This window comes from Eulemur rufifrons, chromosome 7 (genome assembly GCF_041146395.1).
Source record: "Eulemur rufifrons isolate Redbay chromosome 7, OSU_ERuf_1, whole genome shotgun sequence".
In the NCBI taxonomy this organism is placed as follows: Eukaryota; Metazoa; Chordata; class Mammalia; order Primates; family Lemuridae; genus Eulemur; species Eulemur rufifrons.
In genome coordinates, this window is record NC_090989.1 from 107,154,139 (window position 1) to 107,177,599 (window position 23,461).

The window sequence follows — 23,461 nt, forward strand, 5'->3', positions numbered from 1 at the left end:
CGTTGTACTGTAATATTTACTTCCATGCAATACGCATATTTCACAGCCTAGCCTTGAGGCTATTGGATCTCCGGCTATTGGCTTCTGATACCCATTAGGAAGGCTCAGGTACCATCCTAGAGGCACACCACTGAGAACGACTAATAGAAAGTACTTCACCATCCCCAACACTATAAAATAGTGCTGGGGTCTTCAGGGGTAAAACAGGCAGCTTTTCATATTGGTACTTTACGATATATAGTAAGAAGTTGTTGAACAATCCACAGCACGCATGCGTAGCTTTTAAGTATGCACAAATGGGATACACATGGACCAGGGACAGGTGGGGGAGGGGGTGTGACGGGAGAATTGAGCCCTGGCACACAAGGCTAAGGTCAGAGCAAAGGTACCAAACTAGAGGTCTGGCCCTGACATAAATGAAAACACATGATCATGGCAATAACATTAACAGTTTTAAATTTTCAACCATAGGTAGCAGCAGTAGTAATAATAAAAATATTTATTGAGCATGTACTGGAAGTTTTACACATATCTTCTCCAATTTTAACAAACTTGGAAGCAAGTGTTGCTATTCTCATTTCACAGGTAAGAAGACTAAGGTTTAAAGAAGTTAGGTAAGATGGCCAAGAGCACAGAGAGTGAAAGAGGCAGAACGAGTGAGTCTAATTCCAAAGCCCAGGCTTTCTGTTGCACCACACTGCTGCTCACATCACCGGTGAATCAAGATTACTTGAAGCACAAGCAGGACCACAGTTACATGGAAATCTCCTGAGAGCCTTACATGGACCCCAGGATGCCTGCTGCCCAGACCCACCCCAGCCAGCCCTGACTTCTGCCTCTCTAGGGACAAGCCAGATTTCTAATCTAACTGACACACGGATAATAAAAACACAGGAGTGAATTATCAAAGACTTTATTCTGCCTCTAACACTTGCTAGGCCAGATGCTCATATAATATTATATAGAATGCAATCCCATTTATCCTGCTTCTGACACTTGCTAGACTAATGTTTTTTCATGGCTTTATTTTCAGCATCTATCACAGTGCCTAGCACACAGGAAGTTCAACAGATTTCTTTAATCAAAGAATAAAAACAATACACTGTGTTATATAAAACCAAAGGAAAAAAGAAAGTGGATGGGGGGGGGCGGGTAGTCCACAGATGCACTTAACTAACGCGGAAAAATATCTGACTTAATCCAACAGTTAACTAAATGTGAAACACTAGAAGCATTCCCAGTCCTAATTTAATGAGTCAAGGATGCTAGCCTCACCACTATTATTTAGCATCATTCAGGAAGAGTTAGCCAATAGGAAAAGAAAGGAATAAATATTTGAAAGGATATGGCAACATTACTACAGTTTGCATAAAATGATTATGCTCCCCCGCCAACTCAGAGAATTAATCGGAAAACTTTATGAGAAGTAATAATAGAGTTGAGCATCACAACCAGAACAAAATAAACAAGGAAACACGGAAAATATCAAGCAGTGGAAGAAAAAAAGATCTTGCAGAATAGTCTGTAGACACTAACCACAGGTCTTCTATCCTTTAACAAATAAGGAAGGTAAAATAATTGGCAACTACATTTGAGAACTTTTCCCCATCCACTTTGTTTATTTCTTGGGTTTATATAACACACTGTATTACTTCTATTCTTTGATTAAAAATATCTATTGAACCTACTATGTTCCAGGCACTGTGGTAAATTCTGAAAATAAAACCACAAAAAAGACATTAGTCTAGCAAATGTTAGGGGCAGAATAAATGGGATTGCATTCTACATAATAATATTTACATACACATGCCTAGGAAATATCCGGAGGATATGGACCAGAGTTAACAGTGGTTACTGCAGGTATAAAAAATGAGTGCTTGTTATACAGTATGCCTGTTCTAACGCTTTAACAACAATCCTATGATTTTACAGTTGAGCAAACTGAAGGCTAAAGGTTAAATAGCTTGTTAAATGTCTCAAAGCTACTAGGTCACAGACCTGAGAGTCTCACCCAAGCTATCTGGCTCCACAGAGGGCACTCACGCCAAAATGCCTCCCTTCTAGACAGGGGAGTAAGACAGGGGAGTAAGACAGGGGTCCAATCTGTGGGCTATAAGAGACTTCTCAACATCCAGAATGTATTCCTTTACTATGTATGTAACAATCACAAGCAGAAATAACTTCTACAGTGAGAAAAAACAAAATATGAATGGACACAAAATTCAAAAATCAATAAACTCCTTCAAATAATAGCATCATTTATCTGGCCTCATGAACTTGAGATATATCCATAGTGGTAAATAGTAAAATTATTAATTCTATTATTAATTATTAATTCATTAATGTTGCTATCTACATCTATAATAAAGATATCCCAAATATAAAGAAAGGTTTTCAGCTTAAGGGGGATTTGCCACATTCATCTTTCCTAGGAGACACAGGAAAAAATCTGGTAGATTAAGCCTAATTCAATGTTTATTCAGTCACTCAATAACCTAATAGCCTGTAGAAACTAATCACAGGTCTTCTACCCTTTAACAAATAAAGAAGGGAAAATATTGGCAACTATATCTGAGAGGCAGGCTCGCTTCCAAAATTACAAGATACTTGGTGAAATTGTTTGCTATTTTGAAATAAGAAATTTCTTAACATATTACCTACATCAGTGGTCCCCAGCCTTTTTGGAACCAGGGACTGCTTTCATGGAAGACAATTTTTCCATGGCCAGGGGTTGGGAGGATGTGGTGTGGAGCTCAGGCATTGACAGGTGACCCATTTCCTAACAGGCCACAGACTGATACTGAGCCTCGGCCCAGGGGTTGGGGACTGAAGACCTAGATTATAAAACAATACCATAAAAGGGAGGAGGGGGGAAAAAAATCAATGATTCATTACTGCTAAGCAACAGCTAACAAACAGGACTTGAGATCAGATACCAAATAAAGCTCTGCAAGAGCTCTTTAATCTGTGACTAAAAGGACCTGTTTATAAATGAAATCAATCACTTTTAGTCAATATCAAACAAAATCAAAATGGTCATATTTGGGGAAAAACAGTATGCTTTACAGCACCAATAAATAATATGGAATAATATGCAGGGTAGTGACATTAGCAAGTCATATGGTTTTAAAGCTGAGACACTCTATGGAGAGCTGGAAAAATTTCAAGAGTGGTATAGGTTAAAAACTGGTCTTAACTGCTAGAAGAATATAAGCCTGTCATACCTGGTCACAAACAGCATTTATAACAGTCAGAATCACCATATAAAGTAATAAGCCTAAAACTGTTAACCACAAACTCACAAGATTTATTATATAAATATAAATGGTATCCATTTTTAAAAATCTTTATACACATGAAAGTTTCCACATATACATTTCCAAAAGATATTTGAGATGATTGATTTTTGACAGGAAAGGGGTAAGTTTTCCTAGTTTCACATCCTCAGAATCAACGTTAAGTCTTTAGGTCTTGTGACATCTAAAAAACAAACCACACACCATGGAAGCAAAAGGAACTTCCTTCTTTTTTGAAGCAGCAGTTAAAGATAGTACAGCTCTGAGTTCTGAGAAGAAACAGATAAGAAAAAAATTTAAGACAATCCCTCTCAGTATTTAAATCAACTAATTGTCATTAATTTGCACTGTAACAAAAAAATGAACTTCCTATCCCTCATTTAAATCTTCAACATTTAAATAATAATACAAGTGGAAAAGATAGAGGAGTTTTAAGAAATATAGAAGTCATACCTGGGATAACTCATAATTGCAAAGTAAAATTCCCCCCAAATGTCCTTAAAAAGTGTATGTCTCTCATATTTAAAATGTAGCTTGAGTATCCCTAATCTGAAAATCCCAAAATCATTGTGTCAAAATCCAAAAATGCTTTAAGCATGAACAAGATATTCGTAGGAAATGCTCATTGGTGCATTTCAGATTTTCAGATTAGGGGTACTCAACTGGTAAGTATATAATGCAAATATTCCAAAATCAAAAAAAATCTGAAATCCAAAACACTTCTGACCCCAAACATTTCAGATAAGGTATACTCAATCTATAATTAACATACTATGCTTAATTTCCAAAAGTCATCACTGTATGGTACTTAATCACTTGCCTTTTATGAAAGATACAGGTAACATACAGATAAGGGAAATATAAATTTCTAAAAGATGGTGCTTTGCCCTATTCACTTGACAACCAAAGTCACCCAGTCAGGAACATGACAATTGGCATTCACTAAGTGTTTATCAGATGCTACTAAATGAAGTGGATTCCATTAGTAAGGCCATTGTAGAGACAAAGAGACTGACCACTAAGGGAAATTACAAGGGAAGTAGTCTAAGGCCACCCAGATACTTGGCAGCTGAGCCAAGATCCAAAACCAGGTCTGAATTGGCCTAAAGTCTGTGGTACACTACTAAGGCCACGTGGCTCAGCCTGAGGATTTGGATTTTCTCATCTAAATATTGTTTACTATATTAAAATTGTCAAGCAAGCTTTTAAAATTTAATAGAAACTATTACCCCACATAAATGTGCCAATATTTGAAAACTGTTCATGGAAATTACAAAGGTTTCTTCCTCCTTTTTCCAAAATTGCATTTGAAACTTGTTTCTTCAGTTATATTGTTACCTGAAATAAAATCATTGTTTACATAAGCAGTACAAGGAACAGAATGTACTACTTAAGAGTGTCCTTCTGGAGCCATTCAGGATCCCAATTGCTACTCTCCCACCAATGAGCTGGGTATCAGCCTAGGCAATTTCTTATTCTCTCCAAGCATTGGTTGCCTCATTTATAAAGTAGGGAATTAAAGAAAAAAAAATGTGTCTCATAGGCAGGGGAAAATTAATTAAGATGATGCCACACTAAAACAAGGCCTGGTACTTAAGAAGCACTCAAAAAAAAGTTAAGAAAAAAGACTTTCATACATACCCAAAAACCAAACAGAGGCCCACCGCAAACTACATGATGCATCACTGGCCCTTCTCAGTAACAGCAAAGTCTTAAGTGTTTTTCCCAACTATGTTAACATAATTGGCCTTTTAACTAATATACTTATTTTAAGAAATAAGAAAATGGTATTGAAAATGGTATCCTTTGGGAATACCAGTAGGAAACATGCTAACTTCTGAAGCACAACATGCTCTGGCTGGGCTGTGATCCACACTAGCGACCACGGGAAGCCGTCCTGGTGTGTCTTTCTTGCTTGCCTGACTTTTGCCTCGGTTTCAGAAAGTGACTTTTTTTCCCCTTACATTAAACAACCACAAGACCTAAGCGTTTAGATGAGCATGATCTCTTTCACAACATGGTACTACAGCTACCTCATCCTAGCTGGCTCAATCTCTTCCGACTGCTTCCCTACTGAAGGGAAAGACTTTTTGAAAGTCAAAGAATGTAAAAACCCTGACAGATCCTGGCTACACCTTTTGGATTGTCAGACTGTGCAATGGGTGTGTGTGTGTGTGTTTATATGTCTCCACAGTAGCCCCAAGGGACCCTCTACAAGTCTCTGATCGTATACCTTCCATTTCTCCAGAGCTTTTAACTGCTTCTTTAAATAAATACATCAGTCAGTAATAACAGCAGCTAGTGTTTATTAAGTACTCATTTAGATGTGAGGCACCATAAATATTTAAATGGCTTACTGATATGGTTTCAAGTCATTTTCACATCATCAGGAAATAGCCCAATCTACAAACAAGGAAACTGAGACTCATCAAAACTAAGTGAATTGTCCATAGCACCCCAGAAGAAATGCACTAACGGGCTGATTTTATAGGAGACAGCTGTCCTGTCAGCCACACCCCTACCTCCACCTGCACATACTCTCCTGTACATGTGAGCAGGTACCGTGTGTAAGACTGACACACATAGTTCCATTACTGTATTCATCCCCACCCTTCCAGGCCAAAGCCCACAGAGGGGCTTCTCCTTTCAGTTCACTGCCCCAGCAGCTGTTTAATGAACTTCAAAAGCCAAATTCAATAAATACCTGCTGAGCACCTTTTGGGCCCCAGGCACGCGCTAGGGGCTAATGACCTGCTTGCCGGCAAGAGGAAGAAACAGACCCTGACCTCACAGAGCCACAGGCCCGCAGGAAGACAAATGAGGAACAAGCACAGTGACGACAGAAACCGAGCTTTTGTCTCTGGATTACAGTGGTCAGAGTTCTTAAGCCACCCTGATACAGACAGACCTGGTTGTGCCTGGAACACCTTGTGCCCAAGGGGAGGAAAGCACATTTCTGGAACTTAAGACCTTTGTCATTCAAAAAATTAGTATGAACTCGTCACACCTATTCAGAGAATTCTTCATGAAGAGTCTAAGCATAAAACAAATCTACACAATAAATACGCAGGTTTTTGGATTTTAGCTGCATGATGGTTTCAGTAGCAGGAAAAGAGGAAACACACATGCTAGTGCTGCTGTTTTGCAGCCTTCTACCCAGTGGCAGCTGGTTCAGCCTTTTCATTAGTCAGGATAAAGTTTGCTTCCTGGGGCCCCAAAGAGAGAAGTGAAAAAGGCAACTATTCCTGTCACTGTCACACTTTCCCTTCTATTCATGCCCCCACGGAACCCAAAGATACAGCTGCCTCTGTCCTTACACATCCCAAACAACGAAAGACGCCAAGAGGAAGAAGTGGTCCGAGGTCTCTGTAAGGCTGAGAGGTCCCCCTCCTCATCCTGCTGCTCAGAGGCGAGGGCACAAGAGACAGACTCAGTCATCACTTAGAAGCAGGAGGCCCCACAACCCACAGAGCAACTCCCTTATATGGATGTCAGGGTCCTCTCCACCTTCATCACCCAGAGTAGAAACAGCTCTGAAACACCAAACAAGCAAATAAGTGAGTGCATGTTGTACAGAACACATGTCAGGAGTGGGAGAGTGACAAGCATCTGAGCTAACACGGCCAACAGACACGGTGCTTGGCTTGCATAGCATTTTAAGACTGGGAAAGTTCACATACAAACCTTAACATACAGCTTCTCTTGAAACGTTGGATGATCAGGCAACAGTGAATCTGCAACCCCAAGTAGAATCCAATAATCTGAAAGACTGCCCTCTTCAGATAGGGCCTGCCTGTTTCCCAGCCACCTGAGCCCCCACCCTCTCAGCTGCCCTATACACAGTAGCCCCCGACTAACTCACACCAGGGTACGCGTGGGACACGAGTCTCAGAGCCCTGACCTCAGGGTTACAATCTCATACTACCCAGAATGTAAAATCAAACAGCACAGATCTAGAACAAGTAAATCTTAAGGTTTTTGACATTTTTATTTTCACCTCTTGTACCATAACACCCATCCCTGACACAGAAGCAGTAGCTGAGAATACAGGGGATGGGGGGAGAGGGAGGCAGAGAATAGAGGAATAAACATATTCCACGTGGAATTAGCAAAAGCACGCCACAGGCAAGGCACACCCAACGTGGGGCACGGTGTCAGCTCCTACTCTTATTCTCGCCACCAGCACAGCCCAACCACAGGCTGGGACCCAGGCCTGGATCGCCTTCATCCCAGGCACTACAGTTCTCCACGGGCTTTCACCAAATATTGAAACTGATTATACACACAAGTCTAAACCTCAGAACCCTTGGCTCCTCCCCTTCGAACGGATGCTCTCTCCATTCCCTACAAGGAAGTAGAGGGGATCAGACTTCCCCTTAGCAGTTCCAGAGAAAAGGGAATCGAGGAGGGTGAAATTCAAGTTTCCCAAACAAACGTGAGAAAGCAGGCTGTGCAACCCAGGGCTTGGGCACACCTGCACGTGACTTCCCGTCAGAGCAAACCTCCAACCCATCACAGCTACAGAGGTGGGTAAACTATTATCTACCATGTTGTCTAAATCCTGACGCAAATTGTGAAACCAAAAGAGGGGAAGTACATTTTAAAGAAGTGAGATGTGTTTCTGAATCCTAACAACACCACTTTATACAACTCCTTATCAGAGAACAGAGTCATCATACTGGTTCTTGCAAGACAATACTAATAATGATTGTTATATTATCATTAACAATAACAATTTTTGGAACATATTTGTATGGTGTTTTATAATTCTCAATTTCCTTAAGTACTAAGTTTTAGAGTTGATATCTCTGACATTTCACTTTGACACTTCTTTTTCGTTGTTTTTTTATTGTTTATTGTGAAGGTATGTCCTCATTCTTTTAAATGCATGTTTTGGCTTGTGATTATCTTTCAAGTCATTTTTTAGAGCAATTTTTGTGACTCCATAGATATGTCAAAAATTCATGTTATTTTTGAGTATCAGTTCTGTCACGGAACCAATGCAGTGCACACAGCTTGAAACATTAATGAAGTGTTTGAGAAGGATGTGGCTAGTGAACACATGGTATGTCGATGGTTTGAGAAGTTCCATTATGGTGAATTTAAACTTGAAAACGAGCCAAGTGAATGACCTGAGACCAAGGCGGATAATGATGCGCTGAAATCTGTAGTGGAAGCGAATCCATCTCAACCTACGTGTGAATTAGCAGCAAGGTTTAACGTTACTATTACAACAATATTGGACCATTTGAAACAAATGGGCACGGTAAAGACGCTGGATAGATGGGCTCTGCATGAATTAAATGGGCGTCAGAATGGATATCATCCCAAAGCTTACCTTTCTTTGCTGTCACGACATAAAGGTGAACCATTTCTATACTATAATATTACATGTAATCAAAAATGGACTCTTTTTGACAATTAAAAGCATTCAGCACAATGGCTGGATAAAGATGAAGTGCCAAAACACAGACCAAAACCAAAATATTCATCAAAAAAAAAAGCTAATGATGTCTGTTTCGTGAGCCTACGTTGGTATTATCCACTACAGCTTCATGAAACCTGGTCAATCCACTATAGTGGATGTCTACTGCAACCAGTTGGACAAAATCATGAGGATGCTTGAGATTAAACAGCAAAGACTGGTCAATAGAGACAGGCCAATCCTCTTGCAAGACAATGCTCGACCACATGTCGCACAAACAACACTGTTCAAACTACAGCAGCTGGACTTGGAAACTCTCTGTCATCTACTGTATTCACTAGACCTGGCACCAACTGACTACCACTTCTTCCAGGCTTTGGACCACTTCTTTGAAAGAAAAATATCCAATTCTCAACAAGGTGTGGAAAATGCCTTTCACAATTTCATCGTCACTCGCTCTCCAGGTTTCTTCGCTGCTGGCACAAACAAGCTACCATTAAGATGGCAAAACTGTGTCGATAGTTTAGGTGCATACTTTGGTTAATTGTACTGCTTCTTGTTTGAGATACAATAAACTACACTTTCGATTTAAAATGGGACATTTCATATTTAATGCCCTAATACTTTATGTCTATTTAAAAAGTGAGGGCACTAAGGCACAAAGCCTTGAGCAACTTGCTCAAGGTCGCACAGCTGATCAGTCAACACAGTGCTGCAGCTCATACATGAATTTCAGAACCATATAAAGTGACTCTGTTGTCGAGAAAACCCTGGTAAACAGAGATAAAACTTCGTCATTTGATTACATATACATATATAATCTGATATAAACGTGCAAACAAATAGATGCCAAAGCCATATTTTAAAAATTAATGTTAAATATTATCGAAGGATCTGTCCACTCAGTTATCCTTTCTGCCAGATTATTAAGAAAAGTTGGCCAGTATGAACTACAGGTTTAAAATGTAGTTTTTGTCTTACTTATAAAGCAGCATATTAACTACAAAGCAACCCCTCACTCACATCAAATCTTTCTGAAGTTGAGGCAATGTTCAAAATAATTACTGCTAAATGGGGCAACAACACTGACATTCCTTCCAAGGACTGTGTTCCTAGACCCTCCCGGACTCTCAGCCCTGAGCACATGTCGCCCTCTACTGGCATGCATCTCCCTGCATCCTGGGTGGAGAAGTCATTCGTGTAGACTTAGAGCAGTGATCTCCAAACATTTCCACTTACCCTCCCAAGCACAGAGTTTTGTTTTGTTTTTAGTAAAAACTCCCAATACATACTTATTCATAACTTCTGTATCAATACTACCATGGTAATTAAGTTTATTATAAAACTGCGACAAAGATTTTTTAAAAGGTAATCTAAACAAGCTCTAATAATTTCTTCTTGCACCGTAATGGCTCATCTCAAGCACCCACCCTGGAGACAGCTGTGTTTTAGAGAGAACCCTACCAAACAGTGTGATTTTATTCAGAAATATCACAACATAATTTTTGCCCTTGATGAGACACCCTTGTTACCATTTTCTCTTGAGCGTGCTGTGACATAAGTCTCCGTGAGTGAATGAGGCAGTAATCTGGAAGTTAGCAGTTCACTCACTACAAAGTTATGTAGTCACACTAACCACAAAACCGAAGTGGTAAAACCTTCACCGGGAAACCAGGTAGTTTTTACTCAATACTTAGTATAAGAAGCTAAGGACATCTTGAATTTTGGTTATCTCTGTTTTCCTTCCAGGTAACTCACTTCTACGTATTAAAAATCTTAGTACTCTTGAAGCCTTTTATCTAAGAAATCATGACTACAAATAGACTTAAAAATTTCTACCCTAAAAGAGAACAGTAACACTCTAACCTGCCTCAGCACACAGAGGATTGTATGGGCTTATAACCAGCACGATCTACTGCAGTGCTGAAGGATTTCTACTGAGACTCACAGTGCATTTAAAAAATGCACTCAATCTTCCTGTCCCTTGCTCTCAACACTCTGATCCTACTCGGCACCACTAGTCCTGAACCATATCTCTGAGAAGCAAGGTGATGATTCATAAATTATCCCAAAAAGACGAATAATCTGGAACATGTAGCAGGCTCACATTAAGGTAGGATAGGGAAAGGTTTCTGATTGTTGTTTTTGTTATTTCATCTCTTCTCTTCTTTCCAGATAAGCACTCCCAAAGGCCAGTTGAAAAATCAGAGATACTTAGAATCAGTTAACTAAGGTATTGAAGGTGTCTTAAAACCTACGTCTGCATTCCTGGAGCCTAACATAAGCTGGATACACCACAGGCACTTTTCTTTGGGAAAAGAGGACAAACTTTTTATTTACCCCCAAATAAGGATGAGGAAAAAAATAATTGAAAATCCTACGTTTATAGAGCAGTTCACTAATGAAACAATCTATTGCTTAGGAAAGTATAAGATAAAAATTGTCTCTGATTGCTAATTTTAAGTGTCAACTTGGCTAGGCTATAGTATCCAGTTGTTTGGTCAAATGCTACTCTAGATATTGCTGCAAAGGTATTTTTTAGATGTGATTAGCATTTAAATCAGCAGACCCTGAGTAAAACAGTTTACCCTCCATAACGTGGGTGGGCCTCATCCAGTCAGTTGAAAGCCTGAAAAGAAAAGACTGAGTTCCCCAGAGGAAGAAAGAATTCTGCCTCCAGACTCAAGACTGCAACATCGGCCGGGCGTGGTGGCTCACGCCTGTAATCCTAGCACTCTGGGAGGCCGAGGTGGGCGGATCGTTTGAGCTCAGGAGTTCGAGACCAGCCTGAGCAAGAGCGAGACCCCATCTCTACTAAAAATAGAAAGAAATTATATGGACAGCTAAAAATATATATAGAAAAAATTAGCCGGGCATGGTGGCGCATGCCTGTAGTCCCAGCTACTCGGGAGGCTGAGGCAGTAGGATCGCTTGAGCCCAGGAGTTTGAGGTTGCTGTGAGCTAGGCTGACGCCACGGCACTCACTCTAGCCTGGGCAACAGAGTGAGACTCTGTCTCAAAAAAAAAAAAAAAAAAAAGACTGCAACATCAACTCCTCCCTGAGTCTCCAGCCTGCCCTGCATGTTTTGAATTTGCCAGTCCCATGACCACATGAGCCAATTCCTTAAAATAAATATCTCTTTTTCCCCTCTCTCTACAAATATATATGTACACACATATATACACACACACATACACATGACACACACGTATTTTTTCTATTAGTTCTGTTTCTCTGTAAAACCCTAACACATTGTCTAAGGATTTTTCAAAGATCACATGTATCCATGCACTGCCCTCTGCTGTGCTAAATATTAAAATACATTCCCCCTAAGTTAAAACCAAACCCATCGTTTAATATCTAATCACTAGATGAAGGATATTCCGCTAAAAGTTAAATCGGAGAGTGATGGTAAAAGGGCCAAGAAAAGTCTTTCCAATCATTACGCTTCCGTAGACCAGCGCAATGGACCTATCATTTTAATAATCTTGGATCATCTTAGCCCAACAATGGAACGGGTGCAAAGTTTACACACCTTCATAAGATATTATGAATTATAGAAAAGACTTTGCCAGGGTTTACTGAATGAGAAGAAAATATGCTAAGAAAATAAAAGGTGAAAATTAAAGAAGAAACATCAACTACCTCTTGGTTATCTTTGTTTTGGTTTGCCCAGAAAATCTTATGATAAAGTGTCTCCATTGAATTGCTGGAATCAGTTCGGTCGAAACAGTGACGATCCAAAACTTCCAGTGTGTGCAAAACCCGACTAATAGTCACCCCTAGATGCAGAAATTAAGCAAGCAGTTAAAAAGGACAAAGTCATAACAGCATAGTACAAACTCATCATTACGGAAGGCAAAATTGTTTTTTAAAATTATCATTTTTGGCATATACTATCAAAGAAATGCCATCAAAACCAAACTTGACACTCCAGACAGCCAACATCTAAAAGGCATAAGCTGAAAAATGTTCTCAAAATTCACCAGGTGGCTCTGTCAAAAAGTTCCCTTATTAGTGTGGAGTGGTTTACAGAATTCAGAAACATAGCACAAAGTCCAACATTCACAAGTACTCATTCTTCTGTTGTGCTCTGTACCTGCTGTTGACTCTTGGCACTTGTCAAAAGACCACCGAACTTCCACTGCACGACCTCTTTGTTTTATCTGTTGTTCCACTTCATAAATCCTTGCCCGAACCTGGAAGATAATCACTTCTAATTAACTTGTGCTTAGAAAGCCACAGCGGCTGTCTATATCATGTCAGGTTTTTCCACATGAGTAGAATATCCTACGGAGAACTACAATCTTGACTGAATTGTAGGAAACACGGCCTGTTGCCCAAGAAGTGCGTTTTTTAAATTTACAAGTGGTAATTCAATGCCAGCTTTCAATAATAAATGTACAGAAAAAGAAACGCTTGCAAAAAATTTTTACAAGTGAAATTTTTGAGACCCCACATGGAAAGGTGAGAGTTCTAAAAAATACCCTCTTTGAGCCATTCTATGCATGAAAACTAGCAATGTTTTATTTAATGTAGGAAAACTGCTTGGTGAAAGACAAGGATCTTATTCTAAATATCAGTCACAATCCTATGTTCGAGTTTCATAAGTCCCTGAAATAATAAAACAGTACGAATACAAATGTAAAATGATTACTAGATATCACAAAGTACTATCAGAGCCACAGTCATGTATTAGAACCACTACCATAATCACTGTCTGGGCGGCAGAATTCTCAGCAAGAACTGCCCAGCAAGAGGGTGAAAAGAAAATGAGTAACATCATGAACTTCTGTGGTTCTGAAGAGGCTAACTACTTCCCCAAGGTCACCCAGAGAGTTAGGGGGCTGAGCACAGAAAGGCACCCAAGGATCTGAGATACTAAAACCCAGACTTGGCCCACTATGACCTGATGTCTCTCAACAATGAAAACACGCATCCAAGCACTGAAACGGAAAGTCTACCTGCTGGTTGAAAGCTGTGTTCCCACCCGGCATGGGGAGGCTAGAAGGGGCCACTTGCAGCAGATCCAGGGGCGAGCCTGGGTTCGCGCTCTTATTTTCGTTTGTGGAATAATTCCACACCAAGGCACTTGGGCAACAGAGAGTGACAGTCTGGAAATGAAGCAGGAAAAATCGGATGTTCAGAGGAGGGAGAAAACTGTAACAACAGCTAAACAGTAAAAATGACACCGTATCATCACCATATTATAGTTTCCTGCCAGTGAGTTTAAAACATGAACATTTTACCCGATTCTCAACTTTCCAAGTGATAAGACAAAACCGAGAGTTATTAATTTGAAAGAAAAGAAGTGCAGCTATTGAGAAGTTAAGGAATATTATAATTCATAAGCTAATGTTCCAACACAGGAAACCTGGGGGAACTTAATAAAAATGCAGTAATCATTTAAAGATTGCCACTTAAGACAATTTCCTCATGCAATTAAAAACATGAGGTGAAATTAGAATACATAATTTCTAAGGTTATAAAAGCTAAAAAATAATTATTTTTTAAAGAATCTCTCAAATAATGGCACAACAACAGCTTCATAAATGCTAGGCAGTAACCCTGGGCCAGGGGTTTACAAACATTTTTCTATAAAAAGACAGAGAGTAAATGTTTTAACCTTTGTAGGCCACCTATAGTTTGTGTCACATATTCTTCCTTTTTGTTTTAATAACACACTAAAAATGTAAAATCTATACTTAGCTTGTGGACTGGATTGGTCCCACAGACTGTAGCTTACCTACTATTGCCCTAGACCTTTACAGACATATTTTCCTCAACCAGAAGTACTTTACATGACCGTCTTGCTTAAATGTCACAACAACCCTATCAGGTAGGTACTGTTATTCCCCAATTTTCCCAAAGAGGAACATGAGCCACAAAGGAGATTAGTAACCAGCTCAGGTTTGATTCCAGCACATGCAGATGCTCAGAACCACTATGTTACCTGCTGCCTCCTAAATGCAGATGAAACCTTATAGCTCTCACTTAAGTACTTTGTGCTGTGCACTGACCTGGAGGTCTCCATCATCGTAACTGTAACCCTGGGAGGTAGTGAAGTAAAAACTGTCATCACCCCCCACTCGCACGTGGGGAAACAGAGCCTCAGGGTCACAGTAAGTGGCAGAAGGGGGCTTAAAATCAGGTCATGATTCTGAAGTGCATGTTTAAATCACTGTGCTATCATGCCACTCAAAAGCAAACAATGTGAGCTTAGAGAATGAATGCAGTGTTTCTTTTTTCAAAAATGTGAAATTAAATGTAAAATTAAATTCTGAGATCTAAGTAACATCTTCGTGGAAACCAGATGGCAGATGTGAAGAAAGTCAAGTCCCTGAACCCTAACAATCAGTCTGTCTCCACTGGCCGACATCCCTACCTCCTTCCCCCTGCCTGCGGCAATGTGGGGTCCTCAGCTCCTGGCCCAGCCCTTTCCATGTGTTCTTGATTCCAGAGCCTCCCAGATCCAGGGCACTGTTGTGTCAAACACCCATCTCCTACTCTCAGGCTCTCCCTCCACTAGTTTCCCCTTAGCTTAGAAGTAAGTGCAAATCTGCCCATCAAAAATATTTTTTAAGTCCCCACTCGCCCAGCAACCATCTCTCTCCACTATCCATTCCCTTCTCTTCCCTTCAAAACACATTTCTCAAAAGAACAGTTCAGGCTGTTTCCATCACTCCTCAACATATTTAATATGTTAATTTGGCTTCTTACCCACTATCCAACTGAAATAGCTCTTAAAAAGATCATCAACAACCACCGTATTGTCAAAGATAACTCCAACCATCTTCTTACCAGACTTCCCTAATACCGTGGGCAGTGCCCACTACTAAATCCTTTTCGAAACTTTCTGCAGACCCCAGCGCAGCATAGCAGCTGAGCGTGGGCTCTGGATCCTGACTGTTCGGGTTTGAATTCCAGCTTTGCCACTTACTTGCTCCGTAACCTATGCATTAGGAATAACAGTGGTTCCTATCTCACAGGCTAGGTCTGAGAACTAAATGACTTAATAACATGTTACAACTTAGAACAGTGCCTAGAAAATAATAAATGCTACTACTATGATAATACCATTTTGACAGTATTACTGTTACGCTCCTCATCTTTGTTTCCATAACAATACTCCCTCCGTGTCTCTATTCTGGCCAATCTTCTCTCTGCCCATCTCTCAACCACTCCTGCCCCTCAGGTCCACAGATCCTCTCACACCACAGACTCTCACACCCTCCTGACCAGCCAAGGAACCTTGAACGATCCCAGTCCACACACCTGGCCAAGTGTCTGCCCTAATCTTCAGAAGTGACAACCTCTTGAACATAGCCACTTGGAGGTCCTCAAGGACAGAAGAGTCCAAAAGAGTCCAAAACTGAACTCAACTAAATGATTCTAAACTGATTTCTTTGCTGTGTCTCCCTCATTCCTACACCTCCCCAACCCCATAAATCTTCCCTCTACTGTGGCCAAAACAATCTAAATGAACAACACAACTGACCGTGTCACTTCCTTGCATAAAACCCTCTGATGACATCCCAATCATGAGGCCCACGGGGGTGTTCTGCGCCCTGACCCCCAACAGACTTTGTATCCCATCGACACCAACCTGCACACAAGATGACTGACCATCCCTCTCGGCGTTTCCTCTTGCTGTTTCCTCTGCCAGTAACACCCCTACCACCCTCTTTCTACTTGATTTTTTTTAAAAACTCATATAAAAAAAACTATAAAACTTCTTTCATAAAGCCTCCATGAATTTTAGGTGGGGCCTGAAGTTCTCATTTCCAATTGTCTTAGCCCCCCCCCCAAGAAACTCTCCATCAGCCCTTGTCACATAACTGCCCATCTGTGACCCTGTCTTCCTGAAAAGACAGTAAATTCTACCAGAATGGAGACCATGTCTTCAGAGCCAGCTCTGTTCCAAAGTCCCTCAGCACACAGCAGAAAACAGTAAGACCCAAGAACTGTGAACTAACACTAACCTATGAGCTCCTCTACGACAGGGCTGTATCTCATTTCTGATAGTGTCAGCCCAGCGACCAGCACATTAGTGGATATTCAAGGACCACACAAGCAACAGTGCTTGGAAAATGAACAGAGCTCAATACCTGATCCAGGGGAACACAGAGAGAGGCAACCAAGACGTAAACTGAGGAACACGAATGCTGTCTGGAGACACTGTCCTTCCAGAAGAACAATAACACAGCCGCCTTATTCTGTGTGTTCCCCGAAGGATTTTTAATTGAACTGCTTAATGATTCTAATAAAGAGCAACCACAATAACTTTCTTTCAGACAGATGCAACAAATCTTCTCTCAGTTTGATCCAACACAGGAAAATAAAAACATAAAATTTCAAACAATAAATTGCTTGGGTGAGGGAAAAACTGGAGTTGTGAAAGTTCAACTAGGAAGTTGAAAATACTATTCCCAACCCAACTGTTTCCCACATTGAATTTTAACGTTAAATAACAACGGTCAAGGACTTACCTGCAACATACAACTGAGTCCATAAACCAGGGGACCATGCTGTGCACAGGAAAGAAAATCTGAGAAGGCCAGCTGCACGGGGCTCATGCCAGGGCCAGGGGGGCCAGGGCTGGGGGCCCCGAGACTCGAGTTGTTTGGTCCTATCATCATGTGGGGTGAGTGGGCAGCAAGGAGGTTGGGGCTATCGCTCAGCAGCAAGGAAAGACGCCGGGCACAAAAGTAGGCAAGACGACGAGACAGGTAGGCCGACTGAACAAACTCGTCTGAATACTGAGAAGTGGAAGGACACCAGGCTTCAGTAATGTCTTAAGCATCTTGGTTAAGTAACTATTTTAACACAGACCTTTTTTTCATTTAAAAAAGAAAAAAAACAAAAAAAAACTTCCAATGGTATAAACCAATAGAAATATAATATAGGCCACAGAGAAAATTTTTATTAAAGATTCTACTAGCCATTAAAAAAACAGAAGTAGAAAAACGTATTTTATTTAGCTCAGTATGTCCAAAATGTTATCACTTCAACATGCAATCAACATAAGAAGTACTAACATTATACATTCTTTGTTCATACTAAGTCTGAAATCTGGTGTGCATTTTACACTTAGGGCACACATCAATCTGTACTGGTCACATTTCAAAAGCTCAATAGCCACGTCTGGCTGGTGGCTACTGTAACGGACAGTGCAGGGACAGCACACCGCAGGGACGGTACACAGGACCCTGGCACAGTGTAGTCTCTGGAGAGGGCACTAGGCAGAGAGAGTGAGCTGCTGTTCACCAACCAGATACTCTTTCATACTGTTTGAATTATCAATTGCATGTATTACCTAAGAAATTTCTTTTAAATAAATCTCATCCAGATAACATAAATTTTAATAGGTCTTAGACCAAATCATCAAAATAAGAAGTTTCCTATCCCCAAGAGCTTAAACAAAAGAATGTAGAAGATCCTCTGTATTCTTAGGTGATTTGTTTTCACAGAATTCTGTGTTATTATAGGGAAACAGTATTTTTAAAACTGTTTGCTTAGCTCAGTGATGAGGGAAATCAACATGGGTGAGATTACTTAAAAAGGACATGTGGATACAAACTATGAACATGGTTAATACAAATGACTGCTAAGACTTATTAGAAGCCTCTTAACAACACATCATATGTTGTAATGTCAAAGACATTTTTGTCCTTCCATTCAACAGGATTTTTTTTTTTCTTTTTCCACCTCTACTTACCTAATCATTCTTATCAGACTCATTTCTGCCCATAAAATCAACTGGCTCAAGGTGACATGTACTGTACCTGCAGCATTAGTGGTAACAAGAGTTTAAGAAGATCATCATCCATTGGTCTGATTTTTTCCAGAACATCCAGGATCCATGTCAAATATTCGTGTTTTTCTAGCATTCCTTCCTTAAATGAACAAAGAAAACTTACACTAATAATGTTAACAATAAAATCCAAAAGGGCACTGTCATTCTTATGCTTAAGTGTAATTTTACTATTGTTCTTACTATTATTGTAAAACATGGTCTCACTGATCACAGTCCAAAATCTAAACGAAACGAAGAACCAGGTTTTATTTTTTATTTTTTTTTGAGGGGGGGGTAGTGGAGTATTGCTCTGTCACCTGGGCTAGAGTGCTGTGACGCCAGCCTAGCTCACAGCAACCTCCAACTCCTGGGCTCAAGCAATCGTCCTGCCTCAGCCTCCTGAGTAGCTGGGACTACAGACGTGCGCCGCCACAACTGGTTAATTTTTCTATTCTTAGTAGATACGGGGTCTCACTCTTGCTCAGGCTGGTCTCCAAACTTCTGATCTCAAGGGATCCTCCCGCCTCTGCCTCCCAGAATGCAAGGATTACAGGCGTGAGCCACCATGCCCAGCCACTAGGATTTTTTTATATGTTTGGATTTTGTTCATTTGTTTTTTAGTAATCCACTGTGAATTGAAAAAAATTAATTCCAATAAGAAAGGAAATTTTCAGAAGGGCGTGTCAAGTCCCTGGCTAGATTTCAGGGAGTATGAAGTCATGGTTACAGGAGGAAACTTGGCTGATGGTGACCATTATAAAGTAGAAAAGCAGTCTTCATACTATCATCTCAACAAAAGTTTAAAATTGAGACCAGTAAGACCAATGCCCCCTTTACAAGCCTCTTTCACTATCCTAAAATGAGTTTTAGATGCTACAGCTTATCTATAAAATATAATCTTAAGAGTCAATATCATGACCTAATATAAAAAGTGAAAAGAATATATGATAATATAATGTTTAAACATTCCAACACAACAACACTAAAAAACAGTAACAGCCCCTACAAATTTCCAAAATGCCCCACAGGATGGCATAATCCCTACTGAGACCACTAACTTTGATATAAGCACCTTGTGTTTATTGCCTTCATATACTTATACAAAACACACACTTTCCTTTATGTCATTCTATGTATATAGAGATTTGATATCATATTATAGCTTTTTATCATGATTCACAGAATGAATCTTCCAGAGAGAAACAAAAAGTTATGTTTTTTGGGAAAGGCACTTATAGTTTTGTGGTCATTCAGGTAACAAATGCAGCAGTTAATATGAAACCTTACTTTGTTCCTGGCAACTTTTATGTATCATCAATGGTCCACTACAATGGTTATCAAGGATTCATGTGAAAATATTACACTGATAGATTATAGTTGCAGTATTTCAAAGATCATAATGATACCATACTGACATGATATGATAGGGAGGTATTTACTTGTTGCTCATTTCTAGTTTCAAAAATATTTAGAGTCAAAAATAGTTAAAAAGTTAATCACAGGCTGGACAAGGTGGCTCACGCCTGTAATCCTAGCACTTTGGGAAGCTGAGGCAGGAGGTTTGCTTGATGCCAGGAGTTCAAGAACAGCCTGAGCAAGCACAAGACCCCATTCTCTACAAAAAATAGAAAAATTAGTGGGGAGTGGTAGCATGCCTCTGTAGTCCCAGCTACTTGGGAGGCTGAGGCAGGAAGACCACACAAGCCCAGGAGTTTGAGGTGACAGAGCTAGACCTTGTCTCAAAAAAAAAAGTTAACCCCAGAAAAGTACAATTTAAAATTTTCAGATGTGTAAAGTGAACTTTAATAAAGAATATGTACAATTTTGTTAATTTAAAAAATTAATTAAAATGTTTTAAAAAAAAGAAATAAAATGGAATTTTGCATTAAGATATAAGACATGGTGGGCCGGGCGCGGTGGCTCACGCCTGTAATCCTAGCACTCTGGGAGGCCGAGGCGGGTGGATTGCTCAAGGTCAAGAGTTCGAGACCAGCCTGAGCGAGACCCCGTCTCTACTAAAAATAGAAAGACATTATATGGACACCTAAAAATCTATATAGAAAAAATTAGCCGGGCATAGTGGCGCATGCCTGTAGTCCCAGCTACTCGGGAGGCTGAGGCAGTAGGATCGCTTAAGCCCAGGAGTTTGAGGTTGCTGTGAGCTAAGCTGACGCCACGGCACTCACTCTAGCCTGGGCAACAAAGTGAGACTCTGTCTCAACAAAAAAAAAAAAAAAAAAAAAAAAGATATAAGACATGGTGAATGCAAGTTAAAAAAAATCTTCATACACATAATAGTCCATCCTTCAGATGCTTTTGTTTATAGACCCGGGCCCTGTTTCTGCACATGAATGTCTTCATGTGTTAGTACTAGTGTCTGTTTTACATTTCAGAATATGGCAAATTAAAATATAATGAACTTTTAAAATTTAACATTAATGTTTCAATTACATTCATCGCTTAGGACCTAACTGCTTTCTATAAAAGAGATAACCAATTTCATTGTTATTGTATAACCAATTATACAAAGTAATTCTTCCAAAAATATTAAGCATGCTGAGAGACATTTTTCCAAGATGCAGACTAAATTCTGAGCTCAATAAAAGTCATAAAATCTCAGGGAAGGCACTGAAGCAGTCCCTCATCTAAATGGAACTAGGATTTTAAGAGTTGTTTTTATTGACTTAAAAATTAACAATGTTACTTCCCAAAAGGACCATGCTTTTTCCTATCTTGAGCTCTTGGAAAAAGTCTCTTGCCACCCGAAAATTATAATTAAGGTTCTAAAGGAGAAACTTAAAAACCACATATCCCCTCCCTCTTTGATCAAGGTAGCAGGTACTGAAAGTCTGTGCTAGTAACAGGATTTCAGCTGAATACACTTCTTCCACCTTGCGGTGAATAAAGATTAAGGCAGATAAACACACAAGCGCCCTCTTCTGGTCACTATTATTTACATCAGTTTGTCCGGATAAGCATTCACTCCTCAACTCTGCATTTTAAACTGCAGGCTGAACCAAATGAAGATGACCTTTTTCTAGGATAACTCAGCTCTAAAGGAGATCTGTACTGAGACAGACATCAGCACAAAGGTGTTTTTAAATAAATATATCTAATTTTGCAAAATAAACTGTTCAGAAGGATTATATTTAATTGCCCAATTACAAATTAATGGCACTAAAAGGGCTGACATGGTTGAAAGCTGGAGATCAATATGTGTAACAAGCTGTCATCCCAGGGCAAATGAGTTACCCTAAATACAATTCAATGTGAGAGACGTCAGATTACTTTCTTTGAATGTATTGGGTTCATATAAAGATACAATTTAACTCCCAAACCACAGGAACCATAAGGAATTTGCTCTCTTCTTAAAAACAGGCCACATACATAGCCTCTCATGGCTTGGAAAGGTTACCTGGAACATGTGAAATGCTAGCTTTTCGTTGTATTCCCATTGTTTCATGGCTTGCTCCACCTCCAGGGGCACAGGGACAGGGCCGTCGCCCATGTTGGAGGCCATGTGGTAAAAGTCAGAAATCTTGGCCAACTGTTCTCGAAGGTATCTCGTAGATATTTGGGTCCACTCTGCAGTTTTTAAAAAAGGGAATCTGAATTTCTAGATACAATAGGTATAAGAATTACACTTTTTCTCCCCCATTCTGATTATCTGCAGGATACACATATAAAACAAACATCTATTTCATAAAAAATTATTTTTGCATGTGCAAGCTGTGTTCAGAAGAGCATGTCCACCCCAAAGCCCTTACAAAACGCATGCCAGTGTAGGGCGACCTGTACTACAGAGGCCAGCAGGACACTGGCCAGCCCTTGGGGGAACAGGCAGCTCTAGGAGCACCTAGGAGAAAAGGTGTTCACACTCAGATTAGCTCCATCTGGTGATACTGTATGTTAGACCACAATTAGTATAGCAAAATATCAAAGGCACAGCAGGGCACAGAACAGTGGATGTAAGACTTCGGCAAATCTACAACAAAAGAATTCAAAATCCCCCAAATGCAGCTCGTAGGGTCCATTTTTCAGACTCCATGTTGGGTTTTAAACATGGCTCATTAAGACTTGTTCTATTTTTGTCAGTCTGTAAGAGGTCGACATTCACCACGAGCTGGACCGTGAGAGCATTCCAAATTCCCACCCGCCTGGCCTCCAGGGGTGCCAGGGACACAGGTGTGGCTGTCCTCGAGGACAACCATCTAGCCCTTCGATTACTCTCCTCTCTTCAGCCAACACAAGTTGCCTCAGAACTCAAAACTCAGAATGGGTGAATGAAATCAGAGAGGATGGGGAGCAGCAAAAGGTAGGAGACTAGAAAGGAAACCAAAAAAGCAGCATCAGAAAAAAAAAAAAAAAATCACTAAAATTATTCAAAAATGCCTGCCACGGGGGCACAAATTAAATCTGTGTGTTGCCTCTGGCAACCATGAGGGATGTGATGCCAACTTTAGCCCATTCTGTGGATAAAAATGTAATAATTGCACGTTCACAGCCAAATTTCCCCAAGGATTAGCAAAACAGCATTTCAGAAGGAACCACCCTACTGATACATGACCACAGAACACTGTTTTCCTATTATTTGGCAATAGGTTCTCCCACCTTCTATTTTGAAAAAGAAAGAGTAGAAACTAAGACTCTGTTGCTAATTGAGTGTTTTGTTTTCATTTTTTTGAGTACTCTTAAAATTACCTGACAACAGAACCCAGAGATAACTACTGTTAAGTTTTGGTCTAAGCCACTTATTTTAAATGTCTTATTTAAAATTCAAAGGCATACCAGAGTTATTAAACTCCGGCAATAAGCCAATGCAAAAAGATGAACAGATACTACGTCAACATTCTGTTTTCAGTTTAACAGTTTTCAGAAAGCACCAATAACAGATCTTATCATTAAAGTTAATCCACTGGCATTAGAAACAAAACAGTAAACTA

The 23,461-nt window shown here is 40.0% G+C and overlaps 1 protein-coding gene across 1 annotated transcript in view; it reads right to left on the minus strand.

The window, feature by feature from the left end:
* Positions 1 to 23,461, minus strand: part of MED12L (mediator complex subunit 12L) — a 311,879-nt gene that overhangs the window by 227,148 nt on the left and 61,270 nt on the right. The window contains exons 5-10 of the mRNA XM_069472005.1: positions 21,934 to 22,103; positions 18,508 to 18,618; positions 17,212 to 17,481; positions 13,687 to 13,836; positions 12,822 to 12,921; positions 12,368 to 12,504 (exon numbers count right to left, since the gene is read on the minus strand). Of these exons, the coding sequence (XP_069328106.1) occupies positions 12,368 to 12,504; positions 12,822 to 12,921; positions 13,687 to 13,836; positions 17,212 to 17,481; positions 18,508 to 18,618; positions 21,934 to 22,103 (938 nt within the window). The remainder of the gene's footprint in view (positions 1 to 12,367; positions 12,505 to 12,821; positions 12,922 to 13,686; positions 13,837 to 17,211; positions 17,482 to 18,507; positions 18,619 to 21,933; positions 22,104 to 23,461) is intronic.